This window comes from Mastomys coucha, unplaced genomic scaffold, assembly GCF_008632895.1.
Source record: "Mastomys coucha isolate ucsf_1 unplaced genomic scaffold, UCSF_Mcou_1 pScaffold18, whole genome shotgun sequence".
NCBI lineage: Eukaryota > Metazoa > Chordata > Mammalia > Rodentia > Muridae > Mastomys > Mastomys coucha.
In genome coordinates this window covers 93943308-93955771 of record NW_022196900.1, presented here as the reverse complement: position 1 = coordinate 93955771, position 12464 = coordinate 93943308, and the positions used below count along the sequence as shown (strand labels likewise).

The 12464-nt window shown below is 53.0% G+C and overlaps 1 protein-coding gene across 1 annotated transcript in view; it reads right to left on the bottom strand.

The window, feature by feature from the left end:
- Hspg2 (heparan sulfate proteoglycan 2) overlaps nucleotides 1–12464 on the bottom strand; it is a 104176-nt gene that overhangs the window by 68783 nt on the left and 22929 nt on the right. Inside the window, exons 2-3 of the mRNA XM_031379124.1 lie at nucleotides 2521–2656; nucleotides 1361–1405 (exon numbers count right to left, since the gene is read on the bottom strand). Coding sequence (XP_031234984.1) covers nucleotides 1361–1405; nucleotides 2521–2656 — 181 coding nt within the window. The remainder of the gene's footprint in view (nucleotides 1–1360; nucleotides 1406–2520; nucleotides 2657–12464) is intronic.

The following is a 12464-nucleotide window of genomic DNA, read 5'->3' as shown; positions in this document are numbered from 1 at the left end:
CTAGGTAAAGCATTCACTGGGATCAGAGGAGGAGAGGAGGAAGATTAAGCTGCCCTGAGTCCTGATGAGTGCGAGACACACACGCCTAACCTCTAGTGAACCACCCCAGCTCCAAGCATCCATTCCTGCTTAGGAGAGTCCTCATCGTGACTGGGCTGAGTCTCCAGGTTGGGACCCCTTATCTGGGCATCGAGCCAGCCTGCACAGAGGTTCAGACAAGCTGCTCCCAACTCCAGAGAGCCTGGCTGCATCCTGGGCGCCACCGTAGAGGAAGAACAGTGGGGTCCCAGCAATATGTTCCAATCTGGGGCTCTGTTGGGAGGCCGCCAACAGAGGGCCGCCTCTGGCCTTCTGTGTGACTCTTGGCCAAGGTGGGCTGGACAGAGGACCGAAGAGAGGAGAGAAAGGTTGAATGTCAAGAATGGGCTGGGAGGGGGGTCTGCAGAGTGATGACGGACAGGCAGGAAGAGCAGAGCCAGCAAAGGAGACAGAGGACCAGAGACACCAGGGAAGGGACACACAGGAACCAGAGGGGGCTTACAGCAGAGAAATGTCTAGGCAGTGGCAAAGATAAAGAAGGCAGAGGGAGGGCTGGTGAGATGGCTCAGTGGGAAAGAGCACCGACTGCTCTTCGGAAGGTCATGAGTTCAAATCCCAGCAACCACATGGTGGCTCACAACCACCCATAATGAGATCTGATGCCCTCTTCTGGTGTGTCTGAAGACAGCTACAGTGTACTTAACATAATAAATAAATAAATCTTGAAAAAAAAAAAAAGAAGGCAGAGGGAGAGGGAGGGAGAGACAGTGGCAGAAGTGGAGTAGAGGAGTCAAGGAGAGAGTGGACAGAAGTTACTACAGGGATAGAGAAATAGGAATGGCCAGAGCAGGACCCCAGCTGGGGGTGGGGGGAGCTGACAGGCAGGTTAGGAGAGGAGTGAGGCCGAGCCAGAGATGGTCTGTGAAGGGTGTGGTCCAGATGAAGCTGGAAGTAGCTGAAAAAGCTGCAGGTTTGCCTGTCTGCAAGGGACATCTCAAGGGTTGCATTCTAGTGTCAAGTCAAGGGGGACAACCCATCCTTGCCTACACAGGAAGGGTGTCAGTCCCAGGGCAAGCCGATATGATACGTACACACCAAGACCTCGGGCATCAGGATCCACACCTGTGCCTGCCAGATGGCTCTAAGCCCAGCCGCTGGCCAGACCCCAGAGGGTTCAGGCCGACCAGCACTTGCCCATCAGCTCACACAATTGCCATTCAGCAGGAAGGGGACCATCTCCACAGGACCCTTAGGTCTTCAGCCAAGAGGTGAGGCCACTGCAACCAACAGGCCCGCTCTGGGGATCCCCTGAGCGACTTACCCATCTGGAAGTCCCCGCTGCCCACGTCTCCACTGCCGAGGCCATCTGCAAGAAAAAGAGAGACTTAACTCAGCAACAACAAATACTCACTGAGCACCAGCGTGGTGGTACCAGGCATTGTAAGCTCCTGGCGCAGTGGTGAAGGGTGTTCACAGAACACAGAACACAGAACAGTTACCCCACCCACACCCCATGCCTAGTGAGCTTGGAGGCCTCCATCATAGTGTATGGCCTGGGGTCCCAAATTCCAGGGACCGTCTGTCCAATGGGTGGGGCAGAGGAGCCAGGTCAGCCTGACCCCCAAATAGGGACAAGGAGGAGGTAAGGTGGAGGGATGACAAGTGTCCTCAACTGTGAACTGTCAACTACTTTCCCCTTTGGTCCTGCTGACCTCAGGCTGCGGAGGGGAGTGGTGGCCAGCCTAGGGTCAGAGAGATGGGCCAGTCCTGGGATCATGAGGTCAGGGGTTCAGGGCATACACACCCACATCTTTTTTGGTTTGTTTCTTCTAGTGTGAGTATGTCTGCGACCACGTGTGTGCCACGGTGAACACATGGAGGTCCTAGCTGGTTCCTTCCTTCTACAATGCTGGTTCTAGAGACTGAACTGAGGCCGTGAGAATTGGCGGCAAGCACCTTTACCCGCTGCACCATCTCGCCAGCCCTAGTCTATTTTGTGTGTGTGTTGTTCTTAAAATGAGATTTACTTATTTATTTTATGTAGGTGAATATACTATCGCTGTCTTCAGACATACCAGAAGAGGGCATTGGGTCCCATTACAGATGGTTGTGAGCCACCGTGTGGTTGCTGGGAATTGAACTCAGAACCTCTGGAAGAGCAGTCAGTGCTCTTAACTGCTGGGCCATCTCTCCAGCCCCCATGTGTGTTATTCTTTTGTGGTTTCTTGTTGTTGTTTTTAAGACAAGGTCTCATTTATGACAGGCTGGTCTCAAACTCATGTATAATGGAGGCTACGCTTGAACTCCTGACCCTCCTGCCTCCACCTCCCAAGTTCAGGAATTAAGTAGGTGTATACCACCACACTCAATTTATGGGCCATCTCTTCAGGATCCTATCTGGGGTGAGTTTCATAGAACTTTCTGTAGCCAGAACTGTTCCTGGAAACCCTCCATCCCTAGTTAGGGGGACACATGGCTCACCTCCTGATGCATCATCAGCCAGCAGGTCTTCATCATCAGAGAGGTATGAGTAGGTCCAGCCATACCGGCCTGCTGTGACAGTCTCTGTGTCCTCAGGGAGGGAAAGGCCATCGTAGGCCCTCAGCCCATGTGTCACCTATGGGAGATGAGAGCCCATGAGTTACCCTTTCCTGTTACCTGCCAAACTCTAGGGCCCTCCTCTCTCTTTGTCCTTTCAGAGGGGACCCAACATTTCATCCCAATAGTCCCCCACAGTTGTTAGCGTCACTACAGCTAACAACTGTTAGTTGTACCAGCTGAGAACCAGCTGAGAACCACGAGTCACTTTTTGTGACTCAGCTACCCAAAGACCCACCAACCCCCGGGAGGCCTCAGAGCCCAACGTGCAGATTCGCAAGGACTCTTTGGAGAAAGCAGGCAGCAAAAGAAAGATCATTTGGTAAAAAGTGGAGAGGGGAAGGGACACCCAGGACAGGAGAGTAGACAAGGGGACATTAGGTAACCTGGAGAGACATGAGCAGGTAGAGGAGTGGCCAGATTAAGTGTGGAAGGGACAAGGGCAGAAGCAAGGGAATTGACGTAGACTTCTGGGAGACTTCCTCCCTCTTCGGGCCCTTGGCCTTCTCACCCAGGTCTGGTGTCCAAGCCTGGCCACAAGGCAGCACAGAGCACATAAAGCCCTGCGGCTAAATGCTTGTGTCTAAATGGAGGTAAGACAGACGTCGACTCCCCACGACCTCAGGCTAATGTTAAGCTCAAGTGCATCTGAGGCATCTGTCCTGGGAAAGCCAGGGGGAGGTTCAGAGCAGTGGCACAGCACAGGGCTAAGCAAGAGATCCAGGGACTCAGGACCCAGGCTTTCCCAAGAAATGGCTGTGGGCAGCGAACACCTGCATCTGCTTGGACAATATCTAGATGTTTTCAAAGGCGTTGTCCAGGTAACTAAGAGAGGAAATATCCAGTGAGCCCAAAGGCTGGGAGGCCCCAGGCACAGGCATTTGGTATTCAGTGACCCCAGAACAGTTCAGAATCCCTGGTGAAAGGGCTTCGGGCACTGCGGAGGCTCAGCGGTGACTGGACAGAGGGACACAGTTCCTTGTGAAATCCCCAATTCTATACAGTTCATGTTCCCTAGGGCCTTCTGCAGCAATGCCCTTCCTTGTCTGGTTTCTGGAACCAACCCTTGTGATCCCTTGCATCTGTGTTACTTAGCTATCACCCCTCCAACTGCCCAGTAACAAGAAGGCAGATTAGCCTGGTGTAGCAGCTCACATTTATAATTCCAACACTTAGTGTAGGAGCAAGAGAATCAGTTCAAGGTCGACCTTGGCTACACAGCAAAGTGGAGGTCAGTCTGGGCTACCTAAACCCTTGTCTCAAACACACACACACTGTGGGCAAACTGCTGCTTTCTCCTTCACTCTGTGTGGCACCCTCTCCCACCCTCCGTTCCCATAAGTGGATACAAAATCCCTGCATCTCTTTTTGTTGTTGTTGCTGTTGTTTCTTTTGTTTTGTTTTTCAAGACGGGGTTTCTTGTAGCCCTGGCTGTCCTGGAACTCACTCTGTAGGCCAGGCTGGCCTCGAACTCAGAAATCCGCCTGCCTCTACCTCCCAAGTGCTGGGATGAAAGGCGTGCGCCACCACTGCCTGGCCCCTGTCTCTATCTTTATCTGCTGCCAGTTGATCCACATGACAGCTGAGGCTCATTCTAACTGCCAAGCACAGCCACCATCTCTCTGTGTGTGTGTGTGTGTGTGTGTGTGTGTGTGTGTGTGTGTGTGTGTGTCTGTGTGCGTGTGTGTTCAGGACCAAGCATCACTTCGTCACTGCATTTGCTGGGCTACTAAGCCTTGGATAAGAGCTGTACTGCCCTCACCTGACACCACATGACTCTACTGCCTGATCCTCATAGCCAAAGAGCTGTGCCGCCACCTGATCCTTCTCTCCTGACCACCTAAGGGCTCATTCCTGTCCACAGGCATAGCCAAGGGCTTGCAGACTATGTCCCTATGCATGCAGGTATGTGACCTCAGAATCTCCAGGAGAGGTAGCAGAACATGGGACATGCCTGTAATACCAGCAGCACCCAAGAGGCAAAATCAAGAAGGTCGTGAGTTCAAGGCCAGCAGGGGCCTCATTGAGGCCCTGCCTCAGAAACACAAAGCATCTTGTCTAGGGTATGTCTCAGTGGTTCGCTGATTGAGCGCTTGCCTTCCTCAATGTGCAAGGCCTTGGGTTTGGTCCCAAGTACCACCATCACAACACACCAAAACACAAAACAGAAGCAGAACACCCCCCCCCCCCCCCCAGAGCTGGTGAAAAACAGATTACTGGCTCCTTCTCAGAGCCCTGGAGGCAGCATCTCACCCCAGGTTTGACAGAGCTGTGCATACCCATGAGATTCTGAGAGGCGCAGCCACATAAGAACAAGATCAGAGCCTCCGCTTCCTTCCCTGCCTGAGAGTAGAGGTGGCTGGAGGGTCAGTCTTGAGCAGGACTTGATTGACACCAGGGGACTAAGAGGCTAGAGCTGGGGCAGGGACGCTGATGAGGGGCACAGGAGCTTTGAGAAAGGGTATACTTATGTCTCCCCGAGTTAGGAAAAGTCAGGGTGTTATGCTCACACCCTCCCAGTGCCCGTTCGAGCAAGGCTATGGGGGCTAAGCACGAGGTGCACGGATTCCTGGCACCGCTTAGACACTGCTGTCTGGAAAGGAAACTCTTGCCGCTAAAGCAAGATCCAGGGCTTCTTGCAGGGAGGAAGGGGGTGGGGAGGGAGTAGCCTGGAACCGGACAGGAAATAGCAAAGTGAGATTCAACAAGAAAAAACATGCCAGGAACACACATCTGCAGGAAGGCCAAGGGTACAGGGCACTGAGTCAGAAGTCCCCCAGCCCCAGACACCCAGGTTGACGGTGCCAGCTGCTCTCTCCCCTGTAGCTCCCTCCCCAGTATCGGAGTATCCAGGGGCAGTCAGGGCCCCCAGGGGGAGGCAAGACAGCCAGGGGCAGAGACTTCATTTGAAAAAAAAAAACTGTCTATGCAAAGGCAGCTGTGTTTCACATCTGGGAGGGAAAATGGAGCCAGAGGGAAAAAGAGGCTCTGGAAAGAGCAGAGTGAGGCTGGACACCTGATGGTAGAAGGGTCTGAAAGCTGGCCAGCCTAGCCTTTCCTTGGGATAGTTAAGGATGGTCAGAGTCAGCCCCTCACAGAGTGCTCCCTGCACACCAGGACCACCGGAAGCTGGCTGCAGGTGCTGAAAGGAGAGAACAGGGCCGAGAAAGATGGGCTTAGCTGTAGGGGCTGGTGGTCTGGCTCCCAGACCTAACCTAACCTCTCCCTAGTGAGTGCTAAGGACCCGGTAAGTCCCTCTTAGATCTCCTTTCAGCATAAAGCATGTCATCCAGAGAATGACAGCTTACAAAGACCCTCTGAGGTGGTGAGGTATGAGGCTCTTCCACACAGACCTTGCCTAGATCACCACGGGGCTAACCTGTGCTTCAAGCTCTGTGCTAACCAGGCAAAGCCGAAAACACTGGGCTACACCTCACAGAGACTACAAGGCCGATCAGGATAGCAGTACCAGAATGCCCATGGCTACCCAGACTCCATCTCCAACCTGACCAGTCCCCTGAATGGCCCAAGAGGATGCTGGGTTGGCAGCAGCCTGGGCCTGTGTGAGTGTGTTCCTTAAGTCCAAAGGAGGCCCATGGGTAGCTCCAAGGTCACAGGCAGAAATAGAACCCAGGCTTCCTGCCCCGTAGCCTGTCTCCGGCCATGCGGGAGCCCTGCTTCCTCCCAGAGGAATGGGAGTACTCAGGCAGGGCTGGAGGGAGATCCGAGCCAGCAAGGAAGGAGGAGAGGGGGATTTTCCAGACCTGTAGGTTGCTGGGGGAAGGGGAGTGGCTGACTCATGCAGGCCAAGGCCAAAGTCTGTGGCTACAAACAAACATTCTGGGAGTAACTCCTCGAGGCAAGGATCTAGGTAAGGTGGACTCTAGTGACCGCTATTCTCTGAATCCAAGCAGGTGACACACAAGCAGGGTACCAAATAAGAACTTGTGGGAGGCAGCCCAGGGTGTATGTCCAGGTTTTCTTGGTGAGGACAGGGGACACACAGTGATACCTCTAGATCTAAGGCCTGTAGAAGTCCAGAGGAAAGAAGGGACAGAAAGTAGGCCATCCTCTGTAGCATCCATGAGGCGTTGGAGGGAATCAAGGCTGACTGGGATGCGCTCAGAGTGAAGAGACATGTAAGGCACAGAAGCCAGACAAGGCCTGGAACATGGGGACACAGGTACATACAGGGCAGAGCATGCTGGGCTTCCACATGTTGAGTGTGAACCTTTCAAAGGTTATACCATAAACTGCTTCTAAGACTGCTGGGATCAAAGCTGCTGACCCACAGGAGTACAATGAGAGAGGACAGTAAGAGTCAGAGGGGGGCTGGGGAGGTGACCCAGTGGGAAAGATGCTTGCTGACTAAGCATGAGGACCCGAGTTCAGATTCTACACACACACACACACACACACACACACACACACACACAGACCCAGACTTCATGAAGGTTCTCTCAAGCCAAGCCCTTCCCACACACTGTATAGAGCAACCATTTGTCCTTGTAGCAACCTCCATAGGCCTGATGTTACATTGACACCAATTCTGCACCTGTAAAAAGGGAAAATCCAAGAGTGCCTTCACTTGTTCCTGGAAACAGGGTCCCACTGTGTAGCTCAGGCTAGCTATTTTGTTGTTTTGTATTTGAGACAAGGTTTCCCAGACTGGCCTCAAACTCACTCTGCAGACAAGAATGACCTAGAACTCATGACTCTCCTGCCTCCAGCCCCACAGCGTTGCAACTGCAGGAATAAGACACTGTACCCAGTATGTTTTTGTTTTTGTTTGTCTTTGAGACAGGGAGTCACTGTGTAGCCCTGGCTGATCTGAAACTCACTCTGTAGACCAGGCTGGCCTCAGACTTGAGATTTTCTTGTCTCTACCTCTCAAGTGCTGAGTTTTAAAGCTTGAGACACTGAAACCAGCTCAACTACATGATTTTGGCAGCAATATTCATATGTTTGATGGTGGGGCGTGGCCCCAGCTGTGAGGATGTCACCTCACAGGTGGCGAGTGCTACATGTCTCCTTTCTCAAACTCAAAAACTCCTGGATTCCAAACTACATCCAACTCCAAGATCTTCCATCCTGCCTGTGCGAACATGTTTCCATTTTACAAATGAGAACGTAGAGGTTCAGAGAGGACAGTAGGTGAGTGCCTACTGTTAAGGTTGTGGACGCAGTTACTCAGTAAGTGTTGAAGTGGGTACCATACAGGGAGGTCAGAGGGGAAGTGAGGGTGGGCGTGGCTGAGGCACAGTGCGAAAGGTGGGGAGTGAGCTTCCTGCCTGGGCTCACCTCCTGGTTTGGAAAGAGGGAGGTGGTTAAGTGACAGAGCCTAGGCTGGAGTGAGCCACAGAGCTGGGTTTCTGCTCCAGCTACCTGCCAGCTCTGAGGCTAAGGAAGGTTGGGAAATGGGGTGGGAGGGGGGTTCTCTGGAGACATTCTTCGCATGCCTTGGGTGGCCAGCTCCCAGCCTCTGTCTTCCTGGCCCAGGTCTGGAACTGAGCCCCTCCACCCCCACAGCTGGTCAGGAAGTTCTGAGCCCCTCCCCCTCCAAGCAGTCCCCAGGGCAGCTATGGCTGCCCAGGGCAAGACTCCAGGCATCTGGGGCTGGAGTGAGCTCACCTCATCAGAATCCAAAGACAGTGGGGGTAGGTCTGACCACTAGTCTCCATCTCCCATGGTCCACATGGCCCTACCTCAGCCCCTCTGCAGTGCCGCGGGTTCCTAGGAAGACCCTTCGCCAGCTTCCCCTGCTCCAGCTCAGACCACAGGGACAGGGCCAAGACGCCCCCTCCCCCGCTGCCCAGTGTCCCGTCGAGGGGAAAGGAATCTGTCGGGGCAGCAGTTTGCAGTGCAAACTGCCAGGGGCGGGCGAGCAGAACACAAAGGCCTTTAATCCCCTGGCAGTCTGAGAGGGGCGCCGGCCCGGAAGAGAGGTGGCTGTGCCGTCTCTGGCAGACCCATGTGCCCGTGCCGCTCGGGAGGCCTGCCAGCTTCTCACACTTGGGCCCTCAAGGAGGCAGTAGGAGCTCTGCCAGCCACTCAGCTGGGAAGAATCCACTCCCCCAAAGGAGGACAAGGGTTGACAGAGTGCCGCTGCGCACGGACCGACGGGGTGGTGACCTCAGGACTTTATGAGACATAGAACACTTAAATCCTTATCAAGTAGTGGAAACTGCAACTCACACGTAAGGAAACTAGGCACAGAGAGGTAAGGTAGCCTGCCAAGGACACACAGCTAATGGGATCTACATTTGAAACACAGGGCTCCAGGTTTACCTGCTCTTTTTTAAAAAAAAAAAAAATTTATTTTATTTATTTTATGTGTATGAATACACTGTAGCTATACAGATGGCTGTGAGTCATCATGTGTGTAGCTGCTGGGAATTGAACTCAGGACCTCTGCCGGTCCTGCTCGCTCCTGCCAGGTTTGCTCCTGCCCTGCACGCTCGGGTTCACTGAAGCTGTCTTCAGACACACCAGAAGAGGGCGTCCGATCTCATTATAGGTGGTTGTGAGCCACCATGTGGTTGCTGGGATCCGAACTCAGGAACTTCCGAAGAGCAGTCAGTGCTCTTACCCGCTGAGCTATCTCGCTAGCTCCCGCTTACCTGCTCTTACTAGCTAAGCAACAGGGGCCAGGAGACCCCTGCTTGACCCCTGACACCTGCTCCCCAAGGCCTAGGATCTGGAAAGGCTGCATTCCAGCTAGGGCATTAGGGAGCACCAGGAGGATCGGGGCTTGTGGCAAAAGCCCCGGGAGCAGGAAGTTGGGACTGGAAGCTTTACAGTGTAGCTTTGAACAGCATCCACAGCCTGCTGCTTTTCCTTTCAGCATCTTCAGGGCAACGCCATCATCCATGCACAAGGTCTCTACCAGTGTACGCCAGGAAGCTGGTGACTTTTATTATTGTTATTTTGCTTTGCTTTGTTTTTTTTTTTTTTAAATCATTTTACTTTATTTTATTTTTTGAGACAGTTTCACTATAAAACCCTGGCTAGCCTGAAACTGTAGAGCCCAGGCTGGACTAAATCCTGTAGGGAATCCTCCTGTCTCAGCCTCCAGAGAACCGGGATCACAGGTGTGCACCACCGTGCCTCGTGGCGAGTGGAGCCCGGAGCGCATGGAGAATCGAGGACAGTGAACCCTGAAGCTGGCTAACCTTACCCTAGGAGGCCTTGAGGTGCCTGCCACCTCAGCATCCCTCTCACCTAGCTATGCTGGCATCTATGCCCATTTGCTTCTAGCCAGACAGGACAGGAGAACACATGTGATCTCAGGATCTCGGGAGCCTTGGAAATGAGGTAGAAAGAGCCACACCCGGCACTCAGACACCTTGATTTCAGGCCACCGTGCCACATTTTAGATGGGTGGCCCTGGTTTCCCCAAGTATTGACAGCATTACCAGCCAGACCTGCCCGTTAAGACTGAATTCAAATCACCCTGAACTCCGCTGCCTGAGTTCTAATCTGCTGGGCCCACATAGAGGGGCGAAGCAAACCGGGTGTGGCCTGCAATCTCAACACTGGGGAGACAAAGGCAGAGGTAAGGGACTACTGTGAGTTAGGGGCTAGCCTGATCTACATAATGAGTTTCAGACTAGTGGGATGCACAGCAAGACCCTGTCTCAACATCATCAAAAACAAAGGGCTGGGCATATGTTGGGTCAGCTGGTAGAGTATTTGCCCAACATGCACAAAGCCCTTAGGAATAACTGCCAGGATCGTATGCACTGGGTATGCTGGAGTACTCCTGTAATCCCAACACCTTGGGAGGCAGAAGCAAGAGGATCAGGAGTTCAAGGTCATCCTCCGTTATGTAGTGAGTTTGAGGCTAGCCTGGACTACGTGAGCTCTCTGAGCTCTGTGGGGTCCAAACCACCAACCCAGTGATGACCACGCAGTGTGACAAGGGGTGTGACATGGAAGGACAGAGGCTGGGGGTGCACAGAGAGGTCCCCCACTTACCTAAGGGGGTAGAGGGAACTGGTCTTGAGAAGTTTGGTGGAGTGAAGTGGAGCGGGGTATAGGCTCAAAGTAGAAGGGCATGCTTGGTTCAGAGGCGCTTGGGGAGGGCCTGTGGCATGTGGAGGGGCGGGAGGGAGTAGTGAGGAGGGGCATGCTTGAGATAAAGGCCTTCAGGGAAGCCACACATGGGCTTCCCCACTTCCAAGTGCTTGGCCCTCAGACCCTACACTCCCTACAGGCTCCTAAAAACATCCCAAGAATGGGCCTCTCCTGGAGGCTGGAGTGCCTCCCTGCCGCGTCAGGGAGCACCCAGGAATCCCTCCGGGAAGTGCTCCCACCTCACCCTCAGGTCAGGTGTGGTCAAGGCTGGTGGTGGGAACAGCTTCCAGGCAGAGCTACCCAGAAGAAAGGCCCCTGGGGGCTGAACACTGCCGAGCACAGCCGGTGCCAACTGCCCGCAGCGTTCACGTGCCACCTCCTGTCCACAGCCTGGCTTACATCTCAGGTTCACTGGCTCCTGGCAGCCCTGCTGCTGTCAGGCACTGGCCTGCCTGTAGAATTCTGAGGCCAGTCTCACCTGGCTGGGCCTGTCCACACCTGCAGATTTCTCTAAGGAGGCTGGGGTATGCTCCCCAAGCTTCTATTGAAACGAGATGCCAATAACGAGAATGTCTACTCCCTAAACCTACTGTACAGGCCTTTTTGTTGCCTTCAACCAAAAGGTGAGAAAAAAGGCCCTCACTATGGCAACCGGCGGATGCACAGACAGACAGACAGACACACACACACACACACACACACCTGCCAACCTCCTGTTACATTCTCTTTCTTTCAGCTATATTGCCTTCTCCAGTCTATCCAAAAATGCTTAGGCTCTTCCTACCCCAGGGCCTTGGCACTTGCTCTGTTCTCTTTTTTGTTCCCTGTACCCACACATGCCATCAGTCATTCCTCTCTTCCCCCAGTTTCTGATCAAATGTTACCTTTTAGAGACCTGTCCAGGCCACACTCCAGGTCTGGAATCCATGCTAGCTCCCTCTCACTCCCTCCCCATCCTCCTGGCTCTCACTGGCTACTCTATTCTGTTGGTACATTTATCTGTCCATCCTCCCTTCCATTAGAGGGTTCCACCAAGGCAGGGCCTCTGGCGCTGTGCCCAGCAGCCATTTCCCCAGCTCTCTGTCCGTAGCAGGTGCTCACCATAGTTGTTCAAGAATGGATAGGGGTGGGGTGTGCTGTAGAGATGGCTCAGTGGTTAGTGCTGCAGAGACTGCTCGGTAGTTAAGAATGCATTCTGTTCTTGCTGAGGACCCGAGTTTGGGTCCCAGCACCCACGTTGGACTATAACTCCAGCTTAGGGATTAAAGCCCTCTGCACATACCTTCACATGGCACTTGCACTCATAGCACATACCCACTTACATATAATTAAAATAATAAAAAAGAAATCATCTTGAAAATAAAATTTTCGGGGCTGGAGAGATGGCTCAGCAGTTAAGTACTGGCTGCTCTTCCAGAGGACCAGGGTTCAATTCCCAGCAACCTCAAGGCAGCTCACAAGCATCTGCTACTCCTGTTCCAGGGGATCTGACACCCTCACATAGACACACATGCGGTCAAAACACCAATGTACATAAATAAAAATAAATTAAAAATAAAATAAATTTTTCAATCTATTTTTTATTATATGTGCGTGTATGTATGTGTGTCTGTGCAAGCACCTGCCATGTGTGGTACAGGAGGCCAAAAGAGAATGTTGGATCCCCTGAAGTTAAAGGTGATTATGAGCTGTTTTGATGTGGGTGCCGGAAACTAAACTCAGAGCCTCTGGAAGAGCAAACGGTGCTCTTA